This window comes from Phalaenopsis equestris, unplaced genomic scaffold (assembly GCF_001263595.1).
Source record: "Phalaenopsis equestris unplaced genomic scaffold, ASM126359v1 Scaffold000002, whole genome shotgun sequence".
NCBI lineage: Eukaryota > Viridiplantae > Streptophyta > Magnoliopsida > Asparagales > Orchidaceae > Phalaenopsis > Phalaenopsis equestris.
The window spans coordinates 66,682,441-66,699,489 of NW_018164444.1; the positions used below are offsets into that span (position 1 = coordinate 66,682,441).

General features: G+C 33.3%; 3 protein-coding genes across 3 annotated transcripts in view; 2 read left to right on the forward strand and 1 right to left on the reverse strand.

The window, feature by feature from the left end:
* The first annotated feature begins 1,051 nt into the window (after positions 1–1,051).
* LOC110032503 lies at positions 1,052–6,505 on the forward strand. Its single transcript, XM_020736158.1, has 5 exons — positions 1,052–1,382; positions 5,149–5,238; positions 5,325–5,785; positions 6,068–6,122; positions 6,245–6,505. The coding sequence occupies exons 2-5, from the start codon at positions 5,184–5,186 to the stop codon at positions 6,274–6,276; spliced, it is 603 nt and encodes a 200-aa protein (XP_020591817.1). The 5' UTR covers positions 1,052–1,382; positions 5,149–5,183; the 3' UTR covers positions 6,277–6,505.
* Positions 6,506–7,491: 986 nt separating this feature from the next.
* LOC110019744 (putative kinase-like protein TMKL1) lies at positions 7,492–8,938 on the forward strand (the record flags this gene model as incomplete). The annotated part of the gene is made up of 2 exons (XM_020717552.1): positions 7,492–7,948; positions 8,022–8,938. Coding segments are annotated over 2 exons (1,098 nt in total), but the record flags the coding sequence as incomplete, so codon positions are not given.
* Positions 8,939–15,952: 7,014 nt separating this feature from the next.
* LOC110033500 (probable voltage-gated potassium channel subunit beta) overlaps positions 15,953–17,049 on the reverse strand; it is a 16,100-nt gene continuing 15,003 nt past the window's right edge. Inside the window, exon 4 of the mRNA XM_020737504.1 lies at positions 15,953–16,254. Within this exon, the coding sequence (XP_020593163.1) occupies positions 16,141–16,254 (114 nt within the window). The 3' untranslated portion in view covers positions 15,953–16,140. The remainder of the gene's footprint in view (positions 16,255–17,049) is intronic.

A 17,049-nucleotide genomic window follows, 5' to 3' on the forward strand; every position in this document is an offset into this window, starting at 1 on the left:
TTCTGGTGTGCATTTTTCTCGTTCTATTTTTCGCTTCGTTGATCGTTCTCCTATTTGACTTATTTATATATCATATCATCAACACTAGAGAACTAACATTGGAGCCCAAACATACACCACATACACATTCATATCCACCCTATAATTAAAATTAAAATCAATTTTCAAAAGTTCAATCGCAAATCGAAATCCAAAGAAAATCAATTTTGATTTATTTTTTACGTGAATTTGAGACATGTTGGTGCGTGCTGAGGGGCGCATTGCTGGGACCGTTCTGCTTGACTTTGGTCGTCACTTAGGCAAAGGTGTGTCAACATTTTGATGGTTGAACGATTCTGTGGGGCCAACATCTATCATTCGTAACGTCGCGCCCGAATCATACTTAAACCGATTTGACGTCGACAAATTTTTCTAGGTGACCCCGAATCACAAAACGGACAACGCAAGCATATTTGGAATGTTGATTTTATCCTGGAGGGACACTCATTTTATTATGGTTCCATGCACAAACAAATCACACGCAAATTAACGCATTTAAAAGAAATAATAATAATAAAAATATAAAAAACCCCTATGAAAGCTCACATCCTAAAGGAAAAATTTTCTGCTGGACTTTGGACGTAGCTCTACGTGCGGACTCCAATAATATACTGCTATGTGTGATACATCGCAGATATTATTTTGGGGTTATTAAAGTGAAACTGCGGCTGTTATTTCAGGGTTATTGAAGAGAAACACAAATATTTCACTTCAATAACCCAGAAGTAACCCCGAAATTCTCCGCGGTTCCACTTTAGTAATCTCGAAATAACACCGAAGAGGTTATTTCGGGATTATTTTTCGGTATTTCGGGATTATTGAAGTGAAATATATGAGCTTCTCTTTAATAACTCTGAAATTATCCTGAATAACATTTACGGTGTTATTTTGGGTCGTTGAAGTAGAACTCAGATATTATTTGAAAGTTCATAGTTTCACTTTGATATTCTTTTAAATAGACCTTATATAACACATATGACAATATATTCAAATAGAGTGTGCAGTAGAAAATGTTCCCCATTTGCACTCCCCAAGTAAAACCCAGCCGCTTCCCTCTTCGGCCCGAACCCTTCGCTCGTGTGCCCAAGCTCCGCTGTTTTCGTGACCTAGCCGACCCATTCGGCGAATGCTCTCCTGGTTCTCTCTCCACCAGCCAACCGAGCGCTTCCCTCCTCCCTTTATCCGTGAGCACCTTCCCCTCAAAAACCCAAACCGTAAGCAACCTTCCCTCCGAAGCCGCGGACCAGTTTCCTGCTCTGCCGATCGCCGCCCGGATTTGTCGATTGCCGCCCAGATCTGCCAATCGTCGGCTAGACCTACCAATCTCCACCTAAATCCGGCAGGTATCCTTCGATCTTTGTCAAACCGAGCCCTCTCCTAGTCGAATGCAATGGAGTACATGGTTGAGGTTTACTGCTGATGTTAAAAAAAAAAAGTGTGGTGATAGAGATCTATTCGCTATTAGCTTCTTCTTTCTTTTTTCTTTTTAATCTTAAAGGGTTGGTTTTGGGCTTGGATTATCTATTCACTATTAGCTTATATATATGAAGGTGTGCGGTATTTGATGCCGCCTGATAGATCCCAGTATCTCATGTTATGTTCTTTTTTAACATCCATATTCTTCCAGCGCTTAAAACTGAATTCTTTGAGGAATAAACTAGGATGAGTCCAAATTGTTCCAACTGACACTATATATGCAATCTTTCTACGATTGATAAATTGAGTTTTTTTTGTTTTTTTTCCTCTGATGCAATTTTCTGCTTGAGGCGCAATGCACTTATCATTGACTAATATGTTGAGAACTTGAAGACTTTTATTTGGATTTAGATGAAGGTGAAAAAATGTCGCAATTTGAAATGTATAGACTGTTTATGCTGCTAAAACATGGCATTGGTTTTACAAGGCCTTGTTTGATTAGTTGCTAAACCGGAAGCAACTAATAATTTAGAAAATGGAGTTTGGCATTCAAAATTTTGTCTACTTAATGGAGTTTATAATCTGACAAGACATGTTTCTCGTGGAAGCCATCACCTTGCACTGCCTTTGATTTGGGGAAGAAGCCTTTTATCTCAAGTTGGACGTAAGTTTAGTGACGAGGAGAATTATGTGCTGGTTTCATTTCCCTTAAAAAAATTCATGGGTGGAAAGTTTTTTTCTTACCTCTCCTTGTTCCATTTGATTGTGGGACATTATCACCTTTCTGGTAACAATTAGAGCCTGAAGAACTTAAATCATTGCAAAGTCTCTAATCTTTTTTGTCCTTTTTTTCCATCAAGTATCTTAAATAGTTTTCTGATTCTTGTTGTTGGATTGATTTTTTTTTTTTTTTTTTTTTTTTTGGGACGCTATGATAAGTAATATGACCCTCGTGGTTGTCCTGGATGGCCTCTATTCCATTATGATTTTCTACATATCCAAGTTTGGTCTAAAGTATTCTTGGCAAACGAGATCCCCTGTTATGTGGGTCTGCCGCTTTCTTCTGATGGCAAATTATTCATCTCTTTATGTTTACTCTGGGCCTTGTTATTGTTAAGGGGAATTTACATGCTTAACTCCTAATTCTTATGCTCTTACACGTCAAACACCCAAAATTGAATTTACATACATGCTACTCATTGCCCTTGATTGCTATATGCTTTAGAAGACTGTTGGACCCAATCATTTTCGCAACTCCGGTCATTCAACTGTCATCCCCTTTACCTCCTTGTAAAACACTGGGATCATCCAAAATTAAAACTCAAATTTTGAGGCTTCTTTTGCTCAGCAACCTGGCTATTTTCTGATTAACCCTCATAGAATTGTTTAAAGTTCATGGATCAACTTTATTCGTCAAAATAAGATTATGAAATGTTATTTTACTTATGTTGAAGCAAGAAAAATTGTCGAGTTTCTCCTACATGCACCATTTCCTATCTCAGATCCCTTTTAGAATTACGTATTTGGAAAATTTAGCTATATCAATGATGGTTATAAATTTCCATATTTGACATTTGTCTTCTATTAAGCTTATAAACATACCATTCAATTCTCTCATTTATTTAGATATCTAACATTTTTTTTTCTTATGAAATAAATCTATTCTTATGTAGATAACATGGTAAGCGTGTAAAAGCTAAAGAGTGTGTAGTTATATAAATACATTAAAATTGAATCAAATGTATGTAGGAATTTCTTTTTATTATACATCTCTATATGAAATTCGGGAAATATTCTTGTTTATAAAGATTCTACCGATTTTAATAATAATCAAATTTGGTCTTTTGATTTTGATCTATTTGTTGGAAACCAAAGATTTAGATTAAAAACTGAGAAAATGATTAAAATGTTGTCTCAAATTTTTAATATAACATTATATTGGAAATGTTTAAGAGTTAAATATCCTAAATTAAAATATTATATATTGAATTTGTAAAAAATATTATTTTATCATTATTAAATCATTTACATTAAAATAAAATAATTTTATTATTTATTATGTCATTCGATTAAACTTCTAATTTAAACTAAATTAAAATTTTGAAAGATGAAACTCATTTATTTGGTTCGATATTCGCTTTGGTTTAAACTATCTTTCCTTAACAATCTTTCCTGTTGTTTCCACAAAGTAGGCCGAACATAAAATAGTCAATGTAAAAAAGATACAAGAAATATTATTTTTTAGTTAATCAGTTAATTCGAGCCAATACGAGCTGATTATAATCGAACAAATGTTTGTTTGTGTTCAGCTCATTTATAAATTAAACTTAAAAAGATTGTTCGTGTTCGACTCGCTTTCTTAATGAAGGAATCGAAGAAGAGAATCTTAATGACCCGGACACAAATTATTTGCTAATGATAATTTTTTTCAACAACCCTACTTAAAATGACTCTTCATGGTTTTACAAATCAGTTTTAGAAAATCCCTACATGAATAAAATTGATCAATGATAAGGGAACTTAAAGACTTGACTAGTGATAAAGTTTTAAGATTAACACTTGCAAAAGATTGGTAGGTGCTAAACTTGAACCCTCTTTGTGCGAATATGTTTACATCGCTTTTAATAGGTAGATAAGACATCATTGACCAATTTTCTTATTTGCGAAAACAATCATATACCTTATATACAATGTTTGTTCTCATTATTATATTTGTTTTTGCCAACATCTGCCTGGTTTTGTAAGAATTTCTACACAATTCTTTTTGAAACAGTCCTACGCAATTCTCTTTTGAAACAGTCCCACTTTAGGAGAGTAATTTCACAATATTTTGTTTATTTTCCCTATACATAAGGATCTTTAAAAGCTTAACTTAACCTTTCAATTATGCGTATCACCGCTTCATCATAAGAATGGAGAGGGGATAACTCCCGCGGTACTAATAGTCTTTCAAATTAGGTTGTGTTTGAACTAAGTGTTGGGATCTCTAGTCAACTAGGTTTGGTTTATTCAAATCGATATTATTCTTTTATTGACTGAAGTTTCATTCTACAATAATTAATAACTAGTAAAAAATATTATCAATATAATAATATATTATTGTGAAATCTAACTAAATAAATTCTAGTTAATATAATTTTATATAAATAATATATTATATATGATACGAGTTATTATTGAACCTAATATTGAGTATTTACCATGTTACTTGTTGAATAACAAACAAGTTTGTTCATGAACATAGATGAACAAGTTCAACTATGTTAATGTTTAGTTCATTTAAACCCTTAAGTTTTTAAAAATTATTCAAGTTTGTTTATTTAGTAATTTGAATGAACATGATCGAGTCTTAATCGAACCAACTTCGAGTTGTTCATCGAGTTTATTGGTTCATTTACAGCTCTATGCACAAGGCTTCACATGCTTAAATGAATAAATTGCTATTTATAGTTTGACCTAATGGAGCTTTTGTTGTGCTTGTTGAAAGGTTTTCTGAGGCTGGTCTGATTATGTCATTTTCAGTTGTGTCTTTTATTCATTGTGTGATGATTATCTGATCTAAAAAACTGCTTGTAACGAAAAAATATTCTGAAAATTACTTTGTTGTTCCATAAAAATTCCTAAAAGATTTTTTAATTCCTCAAAGAACTATTCTTATTAGCTTTTCTTAACATGTTTGTTTTCTCTGTATAGTATTGTGAAAGCGTTGATTTGGCTGGTTGCCGAAGATGGATACCCCTCTCGCAACTGCTGTCCACAAGGAAAATGTACGCATTGATGGAGGTATGACATTATACTATAACGATTGCACTAATAGCTTAATCTTACTTAACATGATTCTGAGAGTTATAATTGGTTGAAATTTATAGGAAAAGCTACTGTGACAATGAAACCTGATAAGCTGAAAACTGCTAAGACTGCTGGCAAAGTGCGCAAGGCTTTGGAAGATCTGAGAAGTACTAATTTACTTGTGGTAGGGGCTTCAAAAGATGTTGATTTAAAGCAGAAGTCTACTAGGAAAGGCAACGAAGCAGAAAAGAATCAAATGACTAAGAGACACCTTGTTACTGGGCAAACGAAAGTTGCTAATCTGAATAATAAGTCAGTGTTGCAGGGAAACTATGTGGAGGGGAATAAACCCTTCGACCATATATTGACTGATGAAGAAATAAAAAAGTGTTATGAATGGGCTAAGGATGGAATAGAGGGAATGGGAGGTTATTCTTGGTCTGCGAAAGATGAGACAAATTTTGTTATGAAACAAACTTTGTCAGAGATAATGGCATCAGCCATTGGAGTACCAGTCTCAGAGTTGGAACAACCGTTTACGGTAATTAGCAAATATATTTTCATTGAAAAACATTCTGGTACACCTGCGTTGGCATTTTTCGTCGCAGTTCATTTAGAATGTTAGACAAGAAATTTTGGTTTTACCATTCCATGCCATTTTAAGTTTTACTAACAGTTGTTCCTGCCAAATATTGTGTACATGTCAATGTTCACAAATATTTTTTATTCTTCCATTCCTTCAAAAAACCGTCATGTTTCGTTATTTAAAATGTCAGTTTTGTGTAGTTTTTTCATTTTCTTTTTATTCTGTTATTTTTGGTAGAGTGAAGAAGAAGGCTATGAGACAGATGATTCGGAATTTAAAATATCAGTTCCAGGTTTTTCTCTTCAATTCCTTTCTTAATTGTTTCATATATATAGCTCCAATTTTCACAAGTTTTTAAGTAGATGATGCATGCTTAACTAGTAAATCGGTTGTACAAATTGTACAAATGTGCAGGGCGGTCTTTCATCAGTTTATACACCAGATGAACAAGATGATCCTATTGGTGTAGTTGGCTTATGGCTGGAAGAGCACTACCCATTGCCAGAATTAAAGCTAAATGATGAGTAAGAAGAATTTAGTATTTGGTAGTGACGACAGTATTAAATCTGAAAGCCTGATTTCTTAGTAGAATTTGCAATCAGTAGAAAATTTCTTAGGTTTGTTGAAGCTGTGTATTTTAATTACTTTGATATCAAAGATCACCTCATTTTTTTATTTTTAGCCAAAGGTTTATTTAATCATTATTGCTTTCCCAATGATTTTCATGATGAAATAATTATAAGTTGGTCTATTCATTATTAATAAAATTATTATTATATTTAAATTTTCATTAGAATTATTTTTATAATAATTTTTATCAAGAATATTCTTTATTATTATTATTATTTTTTATTATTCTTGTCTCTTTTATATGTATGCATATATTTTTAGATTTGTATTAGAAAAATCATTTTAATAAAGCTTTAAAATTCACTTTTTTTTACTCTGTAATAGGGAAAATTGAAGAATTTTGCCCGTCTGTACTCTTGAGAAAATTGCCTGAAAGTTTATTTTAATACTAAAATACCATTGCTTTTGACCATGGGCTACTTATTTGAAGTTCCCTTTGAATCACAAGTTCACATAACATCTAATAAGCTTCAATTAAAAATTGATTAAAGTTGGAACCACATTAAAAAAAAATCCAAATTTGTTTGAACTATGTTCGAACTTTATTTGAATCCTATCCTAGTTTTTTTTTAACTTTATTAAAACATGTGTTTTGATTTAAAGGTAATTTTGGACATGATTTGTAGGGGCTTGAAGTGGGTTTGAACATTGTTTGATAGAGCTTAAAAAATGGTTCAATAGGGTTTAAACTAGTTTCAATAAGGTTTGAATAAGGGTCATATTTGGTTCAAACAATATTAAATTATAGTTCGAACGAAAGTCAAATTGGGTCGAAATATGTTTACTTAGAGTTGACATAATACAGTGCTTTCTAAAAGGAGTTTGAATCGAGCATAGTACAATTTTAATACACTTGGGTGTAATCGTAATAAATCTAACACAATAGATTTTAGATAGTGGAGTGGAAATTGATAGTTATAACACATGGATCTCATAAGTATTACCTTAGTATAGAACCAACCAATGTCATTAAGTCAAGTATTGTATTAGATCTCCTAAGAGAGGAATTAGAAGATTTTTTTTTTTGATACATCGGCTCCATGGCTGGAGCCGTTATTCTCGCCTCGGCAACCATTGGGTGGGTGCAGGGGAGGAAACGGAGGAACATATCGAGAGGAATAGAGGAGGATGAGATGGAGATGCAAGAAAAGGGGAACAACAATGGCGATGGAAAGCTGGTTGTTTTTGAGGGAGGCGAGCATCTAACTCTTGAGGACGTTCTTAACGCCACCGGTCAAGTGGTGGAAAAGACGAGCTATGGAACGGTATACAAAGCTAAGCTCGCTGATGGCGGCAACATTGCTCTGCGCCTACTCAGGGAAGGAACCTGTAAGGATCTGTCTTCTTCTTCCCCTGTAATACGTCAGCTCGGCCGTGTCCGCCATGAAAATCTCGTTCCTTTAAGAGCTTTCTACCATGGGAAGAGGGGAGAGAAGCTCTTGATCTACGATTACCTCTCAAGCAGAACTCTCCACGACCTTCTCCACGGTATTAACTAATCACTCAAATTTAATCCCCAGATTACAAAAAATCTGATCTTTTTGCGATTTCTGTGTTGCAGATACCAGACCAGGAAGACCTGCATTGAACTGGGCGAGGAGGCACAAGATAATCCTTGGCGTCGCTAGGGGACTAGCATACCTCCATGGAGGTACTGAAACTCCCATCACTCACGGCGCAGTTCGATCAAAGAACATCATCGTTGATGATTTCTTCGTGTCGAGGCTAACGGAATACGGTCTCGATAAGATCATGATCCCTTCCATTGCTGATGAGATGGTTGCTTCAGCAAAAGCAGAGGGCTACAAGGCGCCGGAATTGCAGAAGATGAAGAAAAGCAATTCGAGAACTGATGTCTACGCATTTGGTATACTTCTGCTTGAAATTTTGATAGGGAAGAAGCCGGGGAAAGGAGCTCGGCCCGGGGAGTGGATCGACTTGCCGGCATTGGTGAAGGTGGCGGTGCTCGAGGAGACGACAATGGATGTGTTTGATATAGAGGTGCTTAAGGGTATAAGGAATGCATCCGATGAAGGGATCGTGCAGGCGTTGAGATTGGCGATGGGGTGTTGTGCTCCGGTCGCTTCGGCGAGGCCGGACATGAATGAGGTTGTGAGGATTTTGGAGGAGAACCGGCCGAGGAACAGGTCGGCCCTTTATAGCCCGGCCGACACCACGAGTGAGATTGGTACACCATTCTGACGAGCTTGTGAGCTTGCCATTGATCTTTGGTACAAGTTTCAGAGGTAAAAAGGTGATGATTTGAATTCAAATCCTTTTTCATCTTTTCTTATAGCTGTGGTGGAGCACTTAATTTATGGCTATTTTGATATAAAAATCATAAATTTAGTCTAAAAAAAGAATGTTTTTAGCTAATTGTTGCTTAATTTGAGATATAGGTGTAGGGTGGTTGCTAGCCTTAAGTGTAATTGAAGCCATGGTTATGCAAAAGATTAATTAAGATAATTCAATGTAACACTTGACTCTTTATGATTTATATTGTATTATAATGTTTATCAAATGAGATTTGCATTATTCTTTTTCATGTAATTATTATAAAAAATAAATATATAGTTATTTTATGTAATTATTATATGCTATGATATAAGAAATATACATTATATATCAAGTTTGTTAAACTTGGTTTATAAAGTTCTTTCATGAGATTTATAAAGTATTGAAACATTAATTTAATATAGAGCCAGGATCAATCCTTTAAATTTCATGAGATCTATAAAGTTCTTTCATGAGATTTATGTGCTTCTTTTGGGCTTATTCTATGTTTGGACTGTGCATCCAGCTGTTAAGCAATTTGGGTACTTTTAAGAAGAATCTGCAAAATTTGCCACATCGGTTTGGTGAAAAATTGAATTTGTTTGCACGATTTTCACTGTAAATAAATAAATAAGTCTTGAAATTGCTATCATTTATTTAGTACTTGGGGAGACAAAATTGTGGGGCGAAGGAATGGAAATTGTATTTAGGGAAAAGATTGATGTATTTGTAAATAGGAGAATCATGATGAGCTATTCAGAATTGTTCCCCATGCTTTCATTATTTTTTGTTTTAATTTTTGCATGTGAGGGTATTTAGAGCGTTCCGTTTGGTTCGTGAGTTTCGCTAGTTTATGCGAAATTGTGTTTGAGTTTTTACATTAAATGCAGGTCGAGTTTCAGGATAAGCACGCACAAGATGCCTCAAACGCACCCTTCATTGCGAAAGCACGCTTACTTTAAAAAAAACGTTATAAAGAAAAGAACAGCTGATCTAACTATTGTGTGAAATGGTATATTTATAATTCTCAATATTTGCAGGCCTAAATTTGAACATTTGTGTAGATGTCTTCTTAATTAGGGTTTAATTGCCACTGAAATCTCAGAGTAATTATAATCAATCTTTGATTTTTTTTAATGATAATTTGGTATATTTACTCAAAATGAATGAAATAACTGCATTGCAGTTTTTTTTTTGCAAATGGGTACCATCTCTATCATTCTTCTAAAATAAGTATTGAGGATCGAACTATTTTGAGTTTGCGTGCTCTTATTTGCGATATTTTTTTCCAACTAGGGTGGTTGACACGATTGAACATTTAATGGCTTGTCGAAACAAAGTGTTAATATAGTCTAAGATTAGTCTTAGAGTTCATAGAAACGTTAAAATAGTCTCCTATTATTTTAAAATTGAGATTTAATAATTCTTTTTTGAAATTATTTTAGTCATAATTTAAAGAATTTGATGACCATCTTGATATTTTTATAAACTCTCATACCACAATGATCCTAATTGATAATTATTTTGTATATATATATATATATATATATCATTTTGATATTTTTATAAACTATGGTGCTAAAATGATCTTAATTGATAATTATATATATATATATATATATATATATATATATATATGTATATAAAACAAATAGCAAATATATGTAATTAAAAAAAATGGCAAATAAGTTCGATAGAATGTTAGCTGTTGCAACATGACAGGTCCCAAAGGTAAAAGAAAAGTATGTAAAATACTATTTCAGATGGCAGCTTTTGGATCCAATTTGACATTTATCGCTGGCTGGACTGAGCAGCAGAAGAACATGTTAAAAGCTTTTCCTTTCCTTTAACAGCAATTGCCTTGAAGGAGAATGGGCAGACATTGCTTCTTCTCTATTTTTGATTTGATTGATGAAATTTTAACTAGTCATGTCTTTTTTTTTTTTTTTTTTTTTTTTTGGGGGAAAAAAAAATTAAATGGAAGATTTACATACATGCCACTCAATTCCTTTTTATTTACATATCTAACCTCTAATTTTCAATTTTTTATTTGCATCATGAAAATATGTATTTTAACTTTTGAAAAAGCTAAAATGATGATATTTTTGAAGTGATCTAAAATATTTGGGGGGTATATATGTAAAAAATTAAAATTTTGGTGTTAGGGTATAAATACATAGGAATGGGGTGGTATGCATGTAAATGCCCCAAATTAAAATTAATTTAATTTAATTTAATTTTGTTTCAATAGATATATGTATTGAGCTTTAAATTTCACATGCTAATCATTTAGTTAGGCAGGAAAAGATGCATTTCATTTTTTTAAGGCATGAAAGAGTTGACGGGATATGAAAATTTTGGATGATATAAATGTAAAAAAGAAAGTTTTAGAGGTTAAATATGAAAAGTTATAATGATTGTCTTAATAAAAATTTACTATTAAGGTCTAATTAAATTTCATGTATATTAATTATAGTTAAGTTCATTAATAAATCATTTTTATTATATTAAATAGACATTTTCTAATGTTTAAAAAAAAAACATATTGAGGTTATAACGCAATTATTTATTTATATATATATAAATATATTTTTTTTTTTTTGCGAGGGACCAACATCAAATTTTATAACCTTGATTTTGATTTTCAAAGGGGTTTCTTCCCTTTAGTGGTTCTCTCGGCCCCACGCGACGTCTTGTTTTAATGTTTGTCCTTTTCATATTATTGCTAGTTAAAATCTAAGAAAATATAAGTTCTGATCAGTCATGGTGGATCATAAAGAGAAAATATTGCATCATGACTCTGCATGTACGATTACATGTGGAGTCTAATGAAATCACGCCACGTGACGATGAAAGGAAAAAAATTAAAATATGTTTGATAACACAAGAGAATATTTCTCATGTATTATTTAGGTGTTATTGAATGTTATTCAAGTGTTATTATGTGTTATTGATGTGTTATTGTGTTATTATAATACCGAAATTTTTTTACGAACACAATAACACCTGAATAACACGGGGGAATATTATCCTCTGTTACCGAGCCGATTTTTTTCTGTACCTCAATGTGTCGTTATTTCATTGGACTCTGTGTGTAACTCTACGTGCGAAGTCTTGATGTAATAATTTTTCGTGTCATAAATCAAGATTTATGATAGAGTGATAATTTGAAGTTTTAGCATTCCATAAATATTCAACACATAAATACACCATTATTTTTTTATTAGAGAAAATTTAAAAAAGAGAAAAAATCATGAGCTATAATACATTAAAAAGTAAAAAGTGGTCAAATATAAAATTTCAAGTATAATTAAATAATAATAATAATAGCAATGATCATAAAAACAACTTAAAAAAATAAACAACAGCGGGCCCCACAAGAAGAACCCCAGTTTGACCAGCTGCCTCCTAAATTTGACGAACATCTATTGAGGAAAAAAGTTGAAATTTTCAACTGCTTAATTTTGCAAACATCTTGAATGTCAATTTTAACATTTTAATGCATCCATTTTCAAATTCCCACAATTGAATTCTTATTACATGAAATTTACATTCATACCACATTCTTTGTGTATTTACAAATTTAACATTTACATTTACAATAATTTAATGATAAGACTGCATTCCTGAAAGAATATATTTCACTTTTTAAAAAAAAAAATGTCTTAAAACCATGCATGAAAATGTACTTCACCCTTCAGAAAATGTTAATACTGCTATCTGAGATATGTACATACAGAAGAATTATGTTATATAAGTGTAATTTTTTTTATATATAATGTTAAAGATTTATGGGTTATATATGTAAATATGTGAGTTTTAAGTATTACAAATGCAAATATATAAGAATTGTGTTGTACATTTATAAAACGCCCCTTTCTAAGATTGTTAGTTTTTACGTTCGTTTAAGATGGTAAGTTATACGTTCATTTTCTTTTTTCATTGAGCGTTTACATAAATGCTACCATTCTTATATTTTTACCCAACACCTTAACATTTATATTTACATACCACTCAAATATTTAAATATCATATCAAAAATACGACCATAATCATCTTTAAATCACAGTGAAATACATCTTCTGCATACATGGGTTTATAACACCAAGGGGTTACTAGGTGTATATGTATCAAAAATTGGGTGTAATATGTGTAAATACATAAGAATTGTGTGGTTTTGTACATAAGTTTGTAATGCCGATTAGGGCTCTTAGAACTTATTTGAGAAGTGGATGGAGAGGGGAAGTAGTGTCGAATAACAAGTGAAGGCTAATATGTTGGGTTTATGATGCTTAGAAAGTATTAATGGTCTGAAGTTATAGTCGAAAAATGGATTCGATGTCTTTAACCACCGTCCGGGCTGCAAACAAAGAAGAAACTCTTAAGTCGGTGATGTTTTGGAGTGAGGAGGTTCCAACACCTGTTGCCAAGCAATATAGAATATGATACAACGCCCCATATATCAAAATTTAGAGAAATATCTCTCAAATTCATAGAATCAACAAAATTTAAATCCAAACGACCGCCACCCAACATATAAAAGTCTCATAATTGAAAAAATAAAAACCTATTTAGAAAATAGAAAATAAGAAAGAAACAAAGATGAAAGAAATAAAAGAAGAAATCTTGTTGAAAATAAAAGGCTGAGAAATAGGAATTCTCGTAATCGAGTTTCCTGTAAGTCCTGGAATCATAAGACTTTTGTAATCTAAATCAAGGGACATTTGCAATCTAAAACGCAGGTGTTGTATCCAACAATTATGCGGGACGCTCTCGCGTCATTCTCCTTGGTTATGGGAGACCTCTTCTTGTCTTTCTAGGCTTCTGAAATCGATCTACCACCACCATAATGAAGTTATCATGGTGTTATGCTAGAGGCAATCCCATTACAAAATCACTGCTCGCGTCCATTCCTGCAACTCTAAAACATGTCATTCCAAAGCATGTCTGAATAGAATAAATACACATCTTTCATTGGCATGGCTAGAGTTGGAACTACGCATAGACGGGCATTCTAACTAACAATTTCTCGAGCCATTAAATATGTAATTCGTTCTCCCACTCCTCGTAAACAACTGGGCATATCCGATAAACAAGTACGCCTGGATGAACAGACTCTATAATGAAATCTATGAAGGGATGAACCACTTTCAGTGGCAACCACCAAAGATATAAACTAACAATCATGATATACTCCTCGGACTCACTGTCTTCTCGAATAACCAATGTTAATTCAGTCAGAGTTCCTCTCATGGGCTCAGCTTGAATCACTAACATCTTTCTTCGTCAGTTGAAAGTTGAGGCTCCTTTCTGGCATCTTCATCATCTAGTGTCACATTACAATTTTTCGACTACTCACTATTGCGTGAAAGAAATCATTCACTTGCTTAGGCAATTTGATGCACTGTGCCCATAACCATGACGCTCAACGAACTTCCTAGTTGTGATGGATTTAGGAGTATCAATTGGTTGAACCTATTCCCCACTTGAGCTAATCCTTTTTCGAGCGAAGTTGACTGGAATGCTTCACTAAGTGTACTCTATATGCCTAATTTTGCGGTTGAACTTTGCTTGTAAGGTGTGGCTATCATCAAATGATATTGTTATTTCTCCACATTCAAAGTTAAGGTTTGTACATCAAATAAAGACCAATAAGACTGCAGCTGCATCGAATTCCTAATAGACATCCTCAATCCTCCAATGTACACCTTGCTATTGTGAGCTCATTTGCCTTCTCCAATCCAAATTTCAATACGAGGTGATCAAATTCAATTGTGTACTACTCCACATAAGAGTCTCTCTGGTACAGGTGGTGGAGTTTAATGAACATATCATTTCGATAACGCGAGGGAATATATTTGCGAGGCATCTCCCTTTTCATCTCAAGACAATGTGGTGATCTTACTCATTCCTTCCCGTTGTTAAAGATGTTTCAGGTTCTCCTACCACGAAGATGCACTCTTATTTAACTTAATGATGGTTAGCTTTACCTTTTTTTTCTGAGAGAATATCCTTGTACTCAAAAATTCGGCCCACTGTTCGGAGTCACTACATAAATTCGTCAAAATTCATGCAACCGTCAAAATCTTATAAGTTGTTGATATTCACTCAAATATCCTAGCTTCGTTGACACATTCGATATCAAATCGACGCAGCATCGAATGTTCTTCACTAGAAAGTTTTTTATAGAAGAGATTTACTTCCTCTCCTCGATTTGACAAGTCACCATTATGACTATGGATAACCTAATTAGATTGTCTCATCTCAAAGTTAGCAAGCCACTCTTAAAGTTGAAGGATTTCCTGCAACATGTCCTCAATGAAAGTTGGATTTTCAAAATTTAGGATTGGAACTAAGAATTATGAAAGGATTGATTTGGGAAAAAGTATTTGGTTGTGTTCTTAGATTTTTTTTTTATTTAGAATCTTGATTTGGGGCAAGGAAGACAACTATAAAAATCATTGGGTTGTCGGGCTCCAATATCAATTTATATCGTTTTAGGGCTCCTAGATGGTATTTGAAAAACTAATTTAGAGGAGAGATAGTTGTTGAATAGCAAAGGAATGCCAATATATGGGGGTTACCGTGTTCGGAAAGAATTATAGAGAAAAGTTAAACAAGAGGTTCAACGTCATCGACAGCTGTCCCGGCTGCGAACAACAGAGAAAACTTTGATCAGTGATGTTCGAGCGGCAAACAGGCTCCACCAATCGTGCCTAAGCAAGATACAAATACACCACTTGCAAAAGGAAGATGATACAATACTCCCAAGAGCAAAATTCAAAATACTCTCAAATTCATAAAATCAACAAAATTGAAACCCAAATAGCAATCATCCAAAACAAAAAAATCTCAATAATAGAAAATAACCTAAGTAGAAAATAAAAAATATATATGAAAGAACCAAAAAGTAAAAAAAATAAAAGAAGAAAACTTGCCGAAAATAAATAAAAGGCTTAACGAAAGATATTCTCACAATCAAGTTTCCCGCAGAGTCGCGGAGCTTCCACAATCTGAATCGTGGCTGCCTTATCCTACAGTTATGCGGGATGCTCCCACATTAGTTTCCCTCTTTCTAAAAGATCACTTGGCTTGATACATAAACATTGCAATTAAGATTAAGCAAACCACCTACTTAATCAACATAATTATAAATTTGATTTACTTAAAACTTTTATTAAAAGCAGTTCATCACTAATTACCGAATTAATTCATGAATACCAATCAAATAACTCTCCAGCTTTATAACAAATGAAGTGTAATTGCAAGATAAATTATAAAAATCGCATCGACATCAATCACCACATTTCAAATTGTTAGGAGCAGTTCCAACTTCATTCAAGGCAGAGTCTGTAACAAACTGTTTATAGTTTTCTCATCTTTTTATTATAGCAAAAATAGTCCAATTACCTGTATGATTCTGGGCGTTTAGGTTTGGACTGGACGACTGCCTCAATCTTCTCAAGAACATCAGGCGTCAGCTTCGGGAGGACATCCAGAGCTTTCATGTTCTCTTTAATCTGATTTTGGAGACAATGAAAACACGAGTGATTAGAGTGGAGATATAAATGAAATGATGATTGAAAAAAGGGAGATTAGCATGTATACCACTCAATTCTTATGTATTTACATATCTAACACCTAAACTTAATTTTATATACATGCATGCTACCTTATACTATGCATGAAGAAGTGTATAACACTTTTCAAAAGTTCAAATAGTGCTAATTTTGAAGTGATGTGAAATGTAAAAAACTAAAGTTTAGGTGTTAGGTGTGTGAATAAATTATGTATGTTAATGTCCCCCTGAAAAAAAAATGGGGGATTTACATACAAACCACCCAATTCTTAGTATATATCATATCTAACACTCAAAAAAGTTAATATTACATACTATCTGTTGTGTTAACTTTGAAATTTAAAACGATCGACGACGAAGTAAAAAAAAAATGACACGAGAAAAATCACACCAGAAAAGAACACACAGATTTACGTGGTTCGGCAAATTGCCTACATCCACGGAGTTGCAGAGGATTTTACTAATTGAGGAATTTACACCGTTTGAACACAATAATAATTGTAGGAGAAAGTCTCACTTTCTCACTCTCTTCTTTTCTCTACACCGAGATACACCGAAGAGCACACCTTGCGATTCTACTGATTCGTATCCTTCAGCCCGTAAGTCTTCTTCCCCGTGCTTTGCGATACTTCCTTCACCAGCAAACCAACGCAGAACAGAGGAAGAATGAGGGAGAGCCGAATCTTGCTTTTCTTTACACTTGAAGTTCTATCCAAGAAGCCAAGAAAAAAAAAAC